This window comes from Scyliorhinus canicula, chromosome 8 (assembly GCF_902713615.1).
Source record: "Scyliorhinus canicula chromosome 8, sScyCan1.1, whole genome shotgun sequence".
In the NCBI taxonomy this organism is placed as follows: domain Eukaryota; kingdom Metazoa; phylum Chordata; class Chondrichthyes; order Carcharhiniformes; family Scyliorhinidae; genus Scyliorhinus; species Scyliorhinus canicula.
In genome coordinates this window covers 154,154,703-154,167,816 of record NC_052153.1, presented here as the reverse complement: position 1 = coordinate 154,167,816, position 13,114 = coordinate 154,154,703, and the positions used below count along the sequence as shown (strand labels likewise).

The following is a 13,114-nucleotide window of genomic DNA, read 5'->3' as shown; positions in this document are numbered from 1 at the left end:
TCTCCACATGATTTTATAGCAGAGTGCTTAGAAGATAATGGCAGGACAGAGTCCCCATGGATTCCTGAAGGAGAAATCATGCTTGACAAATCTACTGGAATTCTTCGAGGATGTAACTAGTAGAGTTGACAAGGGGGAGCCAGTGGATGCGATATATTTGGACTTTCGGAAGGCTTTTGACAAAGTCCTGCATGTGTAAAATTAAAGCACATGGGATTAGTGGTAATGTATTGAGATGGATAGAATACTGGTTGGCAGACAGGAAACAAAGAGTAGGAATTAACGGTTCTTTTTCAAAGTAGCAGGCAATGACCAGTGAGGTACCACAGGGATCTGTGCTCGGACCCAAATATTCAAAATAATTTTAACGATTTAGATGAGGGAACAAAATGAAATATCTCTAAATTTGCAGATGACATCAAGTTGAATGGGAGGGTGAGCTGTGAAGAGGATTCAGAGATCCTTCAGTGTGATTTGGACAAGTTGAATGAGTGGACAAATGAATGGCTGATGCAGTATAGTGAAGAAATACGAGTTTTTCTTCCACTTGGTAGCAAAAATGAGGCCTCTTAGCCTTCTTCTCTCCAAGGAAAATATTCATAATCTCTTCAATCTATCCTCATAACTGAAGTCCCTGGAACCATTCTGAGTCTCAGGAAGAATAGAAAATTACGGCCAGTGCCTCCTGAGTATCGCTTGGATGCAATTATCTGGTCCTGGTGTATTATCAACTTTTAAGTACAGACAGCCTATCTAAGTTGGGCAGCACGGTAGCATAGTGGTTAGCATCAATGCTTCACAGCGCCAGGGTCCCAGGTTCGGTTCCCGGCTGGGTCACTGTCTGTGCGGAGTCTGCACGTCCTCCCCGTGTGTGCGTGGGTTTCCTCCGGGTGCTCCGGTTTCCTCCCACAGTCCAAAGATGTGCGGGTTAGGTGGATTGGCCATGATAAATTGCCCGTAGTGTCCTAAAAAGTAAGGTTAAGGGGGAGTTGTTGGGTTACGGGTATAGGGTGGATACGTGAGTTTGAGTAGGGTGATCATTGCTCGGCACAACATCGAGGGCCGAAGGGCCTGTTCAGTGCTGTACTGTTCTTCTTCTTCTTCTTCTAAACTTTCTCTGTCAATTTTAAACCCTTCGTGTGTATAAATTACCTCCTCTTTCACCATGGTCTGTGCAACTGCAACATCTTGTGAGGTCATGCATTTTGGGGGAGGAAACATGGGAAGACAATGGTACAACTTTGAGGGGAGTACAGGAGCAGAGTGACCTCTGGGTTCACGTGCATAATTCTCTGAAGGTGGCCAGGCAAGTTGAAACAGTTGGCCTCACGGTAGCATGGTGGTTAGCATCAATGCTTCACAGCTCCAGGGTCCCAGGTTCGATTCCCGGCTGGGTCACTGTCTGTGTGGAGTCTGCACGTCCTCCCTGTGTGTGCGTGGGTTTCCTCCGGGTGCTCCGGTTTCCTCCCACAGTCCAAACATGTGCGGGTTAGGTGGATTGGCCATTCTAAATTGCCCGTAGTGTAAGGTTAATGGGGGGATTGTTGGGATACGGGTTACGTGGGTTTAAGTAGGGTGATCATTGCTCGGCACAACATCGAGGGCCGAAGGGCCTGTTCTGTGCTGTACTGTTCTATCTAAACCAGGGGCACGGTAGCATAGTGGTTAGCACAGTCGCTTCACAGCTGCAGGGTCCCAGGTTCGATTCCCGGCTTGGGTCACTGTCTGTGCGGAGTTTGCACTTTCTCGCTGTGTCTGCGTGGGGTTCCTCTGGGTGCTCCGGTTTCCTCCCACAGTCCAAAAATGTGCCGGTTAGGTGGGTTGGTCATGCACAATTGTCCGTAGTGTCCAAAAACGTTGGGTGGGGTTACAGGGATAGGGTGGGGCAGTGGGCTTAGGTAGGGAGCTCTTTCCAAGGGCTGGTGCAGACTCGATGGGCTGAATAGCCTCCTTCTGCACTGCAAATTCTATGATTAAGGTGAAACTCTGGGGGCCTTACGGTAGCATCGTGGTTAGCATCAATGCTTCACAGCTCCAGGGTCCCAGGTTCGATTCCCGGCTGGGTCACTGTCTGTGTGGAGTCTGCACGTCCTCCCCGTGTGTGCGTGGGTTTCCTCCGGGTGCTCCGGTTTCCTCCCACAGTCCAAAGATGTGCCGGTTAGGTGGATTGGCTATGCTAAATTGCCTGTAGTGTAAGGTTAATGGGGGGATTGTTGGGTTACGGGTATACGGGTTACGTGGGTTTAAGTAGGGTGATCATTGCTCGGCACAACATCGAGGGCCGAAGGGCCTGTTCTGTGCTGTACTGTTCTATGTTCTATGTTCAGAAGGCTTATAGGATCCGTGGGTTTATAAAGAGAGGCATAGATTAGAAAAGCAAGGAAGATGCTACACCTCTACAATGCATTGATCAGACCACTGTTAGAATATTTTATTCAGTTCTGGGCACCCTATTTAAGGAAGGATGGTAAAGCCCTAGAGAAAGTGCAAAGCAGATTTACTGGAATTATACCAGGAATGAGGAATTTTGGATACAAGGAAAGATGAGAGAAATTGGGCTTGTTCTCCTTGGAGCAGAGAAAATTAATAGGTGACCTCATTGAGGTGTTCAAATTATGAACAATTTTGACAGGGTAAAGAAGGATATTTTGTTTCCATTAGTTGGTATGTCAGTGACTAGGGGGCAGCACGGTAGCACAGTGATTAGCACAGTTGCTTCACAGCTCTACCTTCAATTCCCGGCCGGGTCACTGCCTGTGCGGAGTCTGCAGGTTCTCTCCGTGTGTGCGTGGGTTTCCTCCAGGTGCTCCGGTTTCCTCCCACAGTCCAAAGATGAGCAGGTAAGGTTGATTGGCTAAATTGCCCTTAGTGCCCAGAAAAGGTTTGGTGGGGTTACAGGGATAGGGTGGAGGTGTGGGGATAGGGTGGAGGTATGGGCGTGGGTAGGGTGCTCTTTCCAAGGGCTGGTGCAGACTTGATAGGCCAAATGGCCTCCTTCTGCACTGTAAATTCTAGGATTCTATAATTACAAGATAATCAGCAAGACAGTGAGGAGTGAAATGAGGAGAAACCTCTTTACTCAGAGAGTTGTTGGGATTTGGAATGCGCTGCCTGGGAGAGAGGTGGAGGCGGATTCCAGAGGAGGTTTCAAAAGAGAGAACAAAGAACAAAGAAAAGTACAGCACAGAACAGGCCCTTTGGCCCTCCAAGCCTGTGCAGATTATGATGCTCTAACTAACAAAAATCTTCTGCCCTTACTCGCCCCGTATCACTTTTTTTCCTCTTTATTTATGTGCCCATCCAGATACCTCTTAAATGTTGCTAATATTCCTGCATCCACCACATCTTCTGGCAGCGCATTCCAGTCACTTATTCTTCTCTGGATTATTCTTTAGTCATTTTTAATTGGCAACCTAATCCTCATGATACAATGATCACTGTCCTCTAAATGTTCCCCTACTGACACTTGATACACTTGGTCCACCTCATTCCCCAGAACCAGATCTTGCAGTGCCTCCTTTCTTACTCGGCTGGAAACCTGCTGCTGTAGAAAATTTTCCTGAACAGACTCTAGGAATGTTTGCCCATCTCTGCCCTTTACACCATTATCCCAGCCTAAATTCACATCATTAATGCCATCCATGATGACAACTGTATAATTCTTTCACCTCTCTGTAATTTCCTTGCAAAAAACATCTTTCCTACTAATTGGTTTTGTTCCTTAGCTCTAGCCATATAGATTCTGTTCCTGGCTCTGGCAGGATTCTCTGTTGGCTGACGCCGAAACTGCAGAACGCGATTGGGTGGAGAATACGTTCTGACGTCAAAATCACTGCTGGTGTCGATTTGATGCCAAATCACAATTCTCCATCATTTTGACAGCGGCGCCAATGCGTTCTCCCGGAATGCATGTACAATAGACACCATTTCCATGTCATTAGCGAGCCTGACCTGGTATTCTCCAGGGCCTCCGTGAATCACCACCTCCAATGGGCTGAGTTCTCGACCGCGCGGTTCATAGGTCTGTTCGAAAGAAATTTAATTTTTAAGTTGTTAGATCGACTCCTTCCCAATTCTGGATACAAATCCTGAAGTTCAAAGGCCACGAAATCCCATGGAGCTGCTCCCCCTCTGTCAGTGGAGTGAGACCACCTCTGAAAAATTTTATATATATAAGAAAAGTTATAATTAAACAAATAGAACATAGAACATAGAACATAGAACAGTACAGCACAGAACAGGCCCTTCGGCCCTCAATGTTGTGCCGAGCCATGATCACCCTACTCAAACCCACGTATCCACCCTATACCCGTAACCCAACAACCCCCCCCCTTAACCTTACTTTTATTAGGACACTACAGGCAATTTAGCATGGCCAATCCACCTAACCAGCACATCTTTGGACTGTGGGAGGAAACCAGAGCACCCGGAGGAAACCCACGCACACAGGGGGAGGACGTGCAGACTCCGCACAGACAGTGACCCAGCCGGGAATCGAACCTGGGACCCTGGAGCTGTGAAGCATTTATGCTAACCACCATGCTACCCTGCTGCCCTCATGGTCAATAAATAGCTTTTATTGGCAGTCATTTCCACATTCTAAATTTAAATGTAGACTGTATTGATTTCTGTCTAACTTTTTATAGTTCAGCATATATTGCTGCTGTTTTTCCTTCCACTGGTTTCACAGAAGTTCAATGCCCCCATCCCATGAGCAGCACTTGTAACCTCATATACCCATACAGTCTTTCCGTATCCGTGCCGCTGGCAGCCCATCCCCGCCAACGGGTACCACTGCAGAGTGGGATGATTTCAATGGGAAATCCCATTGGCAAGCTGAATAGTACACTGCAGTGCTGGTTGACCCAGAACTGGCTGGCATGCAGACCTCTAAGCTCAGGGCCCAAAGACGCAGAAGTCAGTTGGGCGCTGGTTGGGTTCCGGGCTGTAGACTGGGAATATCCCGCCCAGTGAGAGCAATAGGGCAGAATGTCTGGTGTTGGATTCACCAGCTATGACCCTGAGGTCACGGTCTGTAATTTGCCCTCTTTAGCAGCCTCATGGACCTCTTTGCATGATGTCTCAGGTTCTTAAATCATGAATTTGAGTCAGTATACATCTACTTCCATGAAGCACTTCCAGTGATTACAGAATACTGAACAACCAAGATTTAACTCTGCCCTCAGGCAGCCACCATTACAGTTTGCCTCATGGAAATAATGTGGCTGGTGCAAATCCCATTCTGACAGCGTTTTATTCCATTCTGCATGGATTATGGCAGCCGATTGCTTTCTTAATGAGCTCAACTAGCCAATTACCTTCAATTTGCGTAACATGGGTGGGCTCCCAATTCCAGACCTGCCAGCTAAGCATATTATCCTAATAATAATAATCTTTATTGTCACAAGTAGGTTTACATTAACACGGCAATGAAGTTACTGTGAAAAGCCCCTAGTCGTCACATTCCGGCACCTGTTCAGTTACACAGAGGAGAATTTAGAATGTCCAAATTACCTAACAGCACGTCTTTCAGGACCTGTGGGAGGAAACCGGAGCACCCGGACGAAACCCACACAGACACAGGGAGAATGTGCAGACGCCACACAGACAGTGACCCAAACCGGGAATCAATCCTGCGACCCTGGAGCTGTGAAGCAACAGTGCTACTCACTGTGCTACCGTGCCACCCACTGGCATAATAAACCTGGGAACACACTCCAGCGTCTTTGGGCCTGATAATATGTTGGCACCGTGCGCATTTTGCTCCCAGCAATGCGCTCTCTTTGAAATCTATTACATTTTAGTTCATATTTGTGCCCTCTCATTTAGGTTAGGTTGGGTTACGGGGATAAAGCAGATAGGTTGGAGGTGTGAGGCGTAAGTAGGTGCTATTTCCAAGGGCCGGTGCAGACTTGATGGGCTGAACGATTCTATGATTTAAGTTTAAGTTCCCACATTGCTAAAATTCTGTGAACAAATAATTATTAATGCCCAAAGCCATTGTGAAAACATTTCTTGGGAAAAATTCTCCGACCCCACGCAGGGTCAGAGAATCGCCCGGGGCCGCCGAAAATCGTGCCCCCGCCGTGGCAGAAATTCTCCGCCACCCGGGAATTGGCGGGGGCGGGAATCGCCCCACGTCGAGCGGCGTGCCCCCTGCGGCGATTCTCCGGCCCGCGATGGGCCGAAGTCCCGCCGCTGGGAGGCCTCTCCCGCCGCCGAAGTTTAAACCACCTCTGGTGGCGGCGCGAGCGGGCCCCCGGAGTCCTGGGGGTGGTGCGGGGCGATCAGACCCCGGGGGTGCCCCCACACTGGCCAGGCCCGCGATCGGGGCCCACCGATCGGTGGGCGGGCCAGTGCCGTGGGGGCACTCTTTCTCTTCCGCCGCCGCCACGGCCTCCGCCATGGCGGAGGCAGAAGAGAATCCCCCAGCGCGCATGCGCCGGTGGTGACGGCAGCTGCCGCTGACGTCACCACCGGCGTATGCGCGAACCGGCGAAGGCCTTTCGGCCAGCCCCGGAGCCGGGCGGTAGGCCTGAAAGGCCACTGGTGCCGGTTTTCGTGCAAGTCGACGTGGTGCCAACTGCTCTGGCGCGGGCCTAGCCCCCAAAGGTGCAGAGAATTCCGCACCTTTGGGGAGGCCCGACGCCGGAGTGGTTGGAGCCACTCCCCTATGCCGGGACCCCCCGCCCCACCGGGTAGGGGAGAATGCCGCCCCTTATTTCCATTTGATTTTTTGGCACATTATTTTAAACCTATGATATTTCATTATTTTATTTTTTTAAATTTAGATTACCCAATTATTTTTTCCAATTAAGGGGCAATTTAGCATGACCACTCCACCTACACTGCACATTTTTGGGTTGTGGGGGCGAAACCCACGCAGACACGGGGAGAATGTGCAAACTCCACACAGACAGTGACCCAGAGGCGGGATCGAACCTGGGACCTCAGCGCCGTGAGGCGGTTGTGCTAACCACTAGGCCACCGTGCTGCCCTGATATTTCATTATTGACCAACTTGGCCAAAGTAAACAGTTGAATCCTATTAAAACCCCTCATAATTTTGAGTACGTCTGTCAAGATTCCCTTTAATTTTCTCAGGCCTAAAGTGAACAACCACCTTCTCCAGTCTTTCCATAATAACTTAAATGCCTCATTCCTGGCAGAATCTTGGTAAATCTCCCTTATAACCTTTGACCTGCCTCCTAAGGTGTGGCTCTCGGAATTGTACAAAATACTCCGGCTGAGTGGTACAGAACTTGAGTATTGCTGAAGAATTCATTTTGTTGAAGTTTTCCACCTTGCACTCCCCAGGCAATCACAGGAGTACCAATGTCAGGGGAAACAACAACTTTATACTCTATGAGCAGAAAGTGCCAATTGGTTGGCATGTGGGCAACCAGTGGCAGAAGTGTTGCCATGGAGAATGCGTATTTCTTGAAACTTAAACTGTTGTACACCCTCATTTAGATTTTTCGGAATGCGCTACCTCTTCATGTTGCTCCTCCCGAAGCACATCACTTCACACTTATCTGAATTAAATTATGTCTGTTCACTTCACCAGCCTGTCTATGTTTTTCTGAAGTCTGCTATTACCCTCCTTGCTATTTGCAGCATTGCCAAATTTGGTATCATCCATAAATTTCTAAATTGTTATTCCTGTACCCAACCCCAGGCTATTGATGTATAGCAAGCAAAGCAAAGGGGGCCCCATTGCATACTTTTCTCCAGTCAGAAAAAAACACCTGTTTGTGATTTCTTTCTAAATGAGTTAAATGTATGCCTTATGCTTTACAAAGTTACCATTTAGGAAGAAGTACAAGATAGGTTTAATTCCACAATTACGCACAAATGATTAACTTGTGGATCAGTATATTTGTGTTTGGTTTTGTTTTAATAGAATGTCCAGATAATTAGAAATGTTTGTTCCTTATCCTTAGGGAACTTGTTATAAAGCTGAATTACTGGCTTCTGGTTTAATTAGAAGTAAAGAAGGAGTGATTCATCGTAATCTCGTGCATTGGATAAAAGTGCTTCTGGGAGACCAAATACCAGTCAGCAGGAAATTTGCTTGGAGCAAGGTATTATAGGAATAAGAACGACAGCAAGCAAAATTGCTGTGGGTCAATTGTAGTTGTGGAATAGTCCTGGCTTATTCCTCAATATATTCACAAAATAGACAGTTTAAACATTAGCAATGCTTCATATTTCAAAATCAACAATTTGCTTAGATAGCTGCCAAAAAAATGAAAATAAAATACTTATTTGTCCAATTTTAACCCTACTTGTCATGCAGCCATCAGATAGTGGGAAGTTCAGAATGAACATGTTACTTACCCACTCAGATTATGATGATTTCTGATTTTAACCTGCCAGGTTTTCCAAGCGGATGAAATATCTGCCGAAAGTAGGCAGGAGTTCCATAGATTGACGCACATTCACATCACTAACCAAAATACCAGCATGGGACCAAATGACCAGCTACCTGGGTGCTTTGTACCCTCTTAATCCCAGATAGGATAATGACTGACAACCTTTACATGAGGCCCAGGAACTAAAATACCTCATGCCTGAACTTAATTTTAGGTGTTCCACTTGCCCTGCCATCTTCTATCCAAGAGCCGCTCCCATTTAAAATTTAACCCAATGCTGCCATGTCTTGCCCATTGAAATTTGCTTTCTCAGATCGCTGTTGTGCCATTTTCCAAGACGTCTGCATTCCCCTTAGCCGAGTAAGTGAAATATTGATCGTCAACCACAATCTAACTGCCTAGGAATTGTGAAAGGATTAATATCGAAGGTGCCTTATAACCGGACAGTTTTCTTTGCTCATTTCCATTGAATTGTAATTGCTGGCATCCTCAGAAAAGTTAGGATTCTCTTTTGCTGAATTACAAAAATATGGCCATTTTGTTCACATGAAGGTTGGAGATCTCGCAGAGAAAATAACCTTTTTTATTTCAAAGTCATGCATTGGATGAATTTGTTTTACTTTTCAGGTTACCTACAGAAACAAAGAACTTTCAGAATACAGTTCAATAATTAAATCATCATTCAAGCCTCCAGATACGCAGCATATTTCAAAGCCAACCAGGACAACCGATCAATCATCTTCAATGTCCCCACAGTGTGGAATTTCCAGAGGTTTGGTTACAGCAAACAGCTAATTTTTTTTGATTCATTCATGGGATGTGGGCATCGTCTCACTGGCTGGGTCAGCATTTATGCCCATCTCTGAGAGCACTTAAGAGTCAACCACATTGCCGTGGATCTGGAGTCCCATGTAGGTCAGACCAGGTAAGGATTGCAGATTTCCTTCCCTAAAGGACGTTAGTGAACCAGATGTTTTTTTTTACAACAATCGACAATGGTTTCATGGTCACCTTTAGACTTTTAATTCTAGATTTTTTAATATTGAATTCAAATTTCATCATCTGCCATGGTGGGATTTGAACCAAGGTTCCCCAACATGACTCTGGGTCTCTGGATTACTAGTCCAGCGACAATACCACCATGCCACTGCCTCCCCTAACTTACTCTATGCCTGTTATTATGACTTAATCTCCAATTGATAGGTTTAATATTTGTTTACTCAATACGTTAGAAACCCTTTTGTTCCCTTTGTGCAGACTTGCTTTCATTAATCTCCTCTCTTGAAACAAACTGACTTTCTTTCCGATATTCCTGATATGGACAAAAAAGTTCACATTGATCCAGGCAAGAGCGCATTTTAATGTAATTGAAGTTAGTTGCAACACTTCACATATTAATTTAAATTTTTGCCTTTCATATCTACAGTCTCGACCAGCATTGATTTGCCTACCGTCTTTCTCCAGTGACATATCGATCAGGGAGTATTAGGGGAAATGACTGACAGCATTGCTAAAGACGGGACGGTGGTGTGGTGTATTGTGGTGGTAATTATACTGAATTAGTAACCCTGAGGCTCAGGCTAATTTTCTGAATACGTGTGTTCAAGTTCCATCCTGGTCGCTGATGCAAATCAATTTTAATTGGTAAAAATGGAATTTTACAAAAAAAGCTAATTTCAGTAATGGTGACAATGATAGTGCCACATTGTCACAAAAAAATACATGCTTCACTGATGTCCTTTAGGGAAAGAAATCTGCCATCCTTACCTATATTACCTTCCCGTACCAGCCTCCCCGAACAGGCGCCGGAATGTGGCGACTAGGGGCTTTTCACAGTAACTTCATTGAAGCCTACTCGTGACAATAAGCGATTTTCATTTTCATTTTCATATATGTGACTTGAGATCCTCACAACGTCGTGGTTGACACTTAACTCCTCGCTGATATGGCCGTGCAAGCCACTCAGTTGTTTGTCCAAGCTGTGACAGAAAAGTCAAAAAGGATCAAAACCGGGCAGACTGCCCAGCATCAATGTGGGCACTGGAAAAAGAATGGCACCTCATGCCCAGGTGACCCTGCAAAGCCCTCCTCACCAATATCTGGTGACTGGTGCCAAAATTGTGAGAACTGTTCCACAGACTAGTCAAGCATCAGCCTGACATAGTCATACTAACCAAATCATATATTCTAACCAATGTTCCAGACAGCACCATCACCATCCCTGGGTATTCCATGTCCCAATGGCAGAACAGACCCACCAGAGGTGGTGGCACAGTGGCATACAATCAGGAGTGAGTTGCCATGGGAATCTTCAACATTGACTCCAGACCCCATGAAGGCTCATGGCATCAGGTTACATGGGCAAGGAAATCTGCTGATTAGACCATAAGACATAGGAGCAGAATTAGGCCATTTGGCCCATCAAGTCTGCTCTGCCATTCAATCATGGCTAAAATGTTTCTCAACCCCATTCTCCTACCTTCTCCCCATAACTCTGACCCATTTATTAATCAAGAACCTATGTATCTCTGTTTTTTAAAATAAATTTAGAGTACCCAATTCATTTTTTCCAATTAAGGGACAATTTAGCGTGGCCAATCCACCTACCCTGCAAATCTTTGAGATGTGGGGGTGAAACCCACACAAACACGGGGAGAATGTGCAAACTCCACACGGACAATGACCCAGAGCCGGGATCGAACCTGGGACCTCGGCGCCGTGAGGCTGCGGGGCTAACCCACTGCGCCACTATGCTGCCCGTATCACTGTTTTAAAGACACTGTGATTTTTCCTCCATAGCCTTCTGTGGCAATGAATATTAGCAAATGGAATATTAGCATTTATTGCACTAGGACTGGAGTATCAAAGTAGAAAAGCGTTGTTGCAATTGTATTGGTGTTGGTCTGGAGTATGGTGTCCAGTTTCGGTCTCCTTATTTGAGGGAGGATGTGTTGGCATTGAAGGAAGCTCAGAGGAGATTCACCAGATTGATTCTGGAGGTAAAAGGGTTGACATACGGAGAGAAATTAAACCGTTTGGATTTAAACTCGCCGGAGTTCAGAAGGATGAGAGGGGATCTGAAATGTTTAAAACACGAGTTGGGCCAAAAGGGTGCTACAGGTAACTACATTAGGGGCCTACAAGCTGCACGGTGGCATAGGGGTTCACACTGCTGCCTCACAGCACCAAGGTTCCAGGTTCAATTCCAGCCTTGGGTTACTGTGGAATTTGCACTTTCTCCCCGTGTCTGCGTGAGTTTCCTCCGGGTGCTCCGGTTTCCTGCCACAGTCCAAAGATGTGCAGGTTAGGTGGGGTTATGGTGTTATGGGGGCCGAAAAACCTCCTTCTGCACTGTCGGAAGGATATGATTGCATTCAAAACAGTAACAAGGTACATACAAACAATGTGGTTGTTTTTATTTGAAAGAATCAGTTATTTATCTGTGTGATTTCTACATCTTTCTTTTGTTGCCTTTCAAACCAGATTGTTGGTGCTAATATATCATATTTTAATCCCTTACAGAATCCACTCCCAAGTCACAGAACGAGAAATCTAGCAGCAACTTTATGCAGCTTCATGAGATTCTCCTGATAAGAAATGAAGAATTTCTGCCATGTCACATCATGGATCAGCACTGGAAGTTTTACACAGAGTGTGATGATTGGAATTTCTGCAGTTCCTCTTAAAACAATTGCACTTCATAATGATAAATCGGGGCAATGTCCTCTTTTTCTAAAAATTAAGTTTCAAAGATAGTAATAAACCGTTGCAGCAGAAACATGGATGTCATAATTCTAAATCAGGTTGGGTACTTCCTGATTTTTAAAACCTTCCCTAGCATTAGCTGCAATAGAAATGAATATCTAGTCAGTGTTTTTCTTATTGATATTTTCCCATGTTAAGCGTAGTGATAAGTTGAAAGCAGAGGTTTTTGGGATGGTTGAATGACCTGGCAATTATTGTTCCACTTAAAAAAAACTTTTGTTGAAACAATCCACTTACCCTTTTGCCTTTGCAAAACAAAATATAAACAATTAGTATCAACATGCCAGCGAAAGATTAAAATGAACTATGAAAACAATGTGACTACATTCCTGAAAAATATTAAAAAGTACCGGCATGGTTAAGCTTTAGTTCAGTTGTATTATTAAAAAACAGACCATGCTGGATAAACTCAGCAGGTCTGGCAGCATCTGAGAGAGAAACAGCGTTAACATTTTGTGTCCATATGTCTCTTCTACAGAACTGAGAAGGGTCATATGGACTGGAAACGTTAACTCTGTTTTGCTCTCCACAGATGCTGCCAGATCTGCTGAGTTTATCCAGCATGGTCTGTTTTTATTTCAGTTTACCAGCATTTGCCGTCTTTAAAAGACTGTATTTGCTTTGTTATTGGCCCTTTTTCAAGAAGCAGCTACATTTTCCGATTTAGTGGGATATATTTCAGCTGAAGGTTTTGTTATTTGGTCTTTCCAGTTTACTTTACCAGAATGGTTGCATATTACAATGTCGTTCAATTAAAATTGTTGCCTGTAGCATTTATTGGTTTTGTTGTTCTTGTCCTGCATGTTTTAGCAGAATAAGAGGGACACTGAATTATTTGTGAAGGAATCGTACTTCACTGCAGGCTGACCATTTTACTTTCCATTTTCCCTCTACTCCATTTACACTGAACTGAAAGGTACATTATAAAAGTTTAGGGATAACTTTTTCAAAGTAGCTAATACTTAGAACTGAAAT

The 13,114-nt window shown here is 45.2% G+C and overlaps 1 protein-coding gene across 1 annotated transcript in view; it reads left to right on the top strand.

Moving 5' to 3' along the window:
• LOC119969932 (ankyrin repeat domain-containing protein 31-like) overlaps positions 1-12,880 on the top strand; it is a 273,205-nt gene extending 260,325 nt beyond the window's left edge. Inside the window, exons 22-24 of the mRNA XM_038803900.1 lie at positions 7,943-8,083; positions 9,002-9,146; positions 11,897-12,880. Of these exons, the coding sequence (XP_038659828.1) occupies positions 7,943-8,083; positions 9,002-9,146; positions 11,897-12,060 (450 nt within the window). The 3' untranslated portion in view covers positions 12,061-12,880. The remainder of the gene's footprint in view (positions 1-7,942; positions 8,084-9,001; positions 9,147-11,896) is intronic.
• The last annotated feature ends 234 nt before the right edge of the window (positions 12,881-13,114 follow it).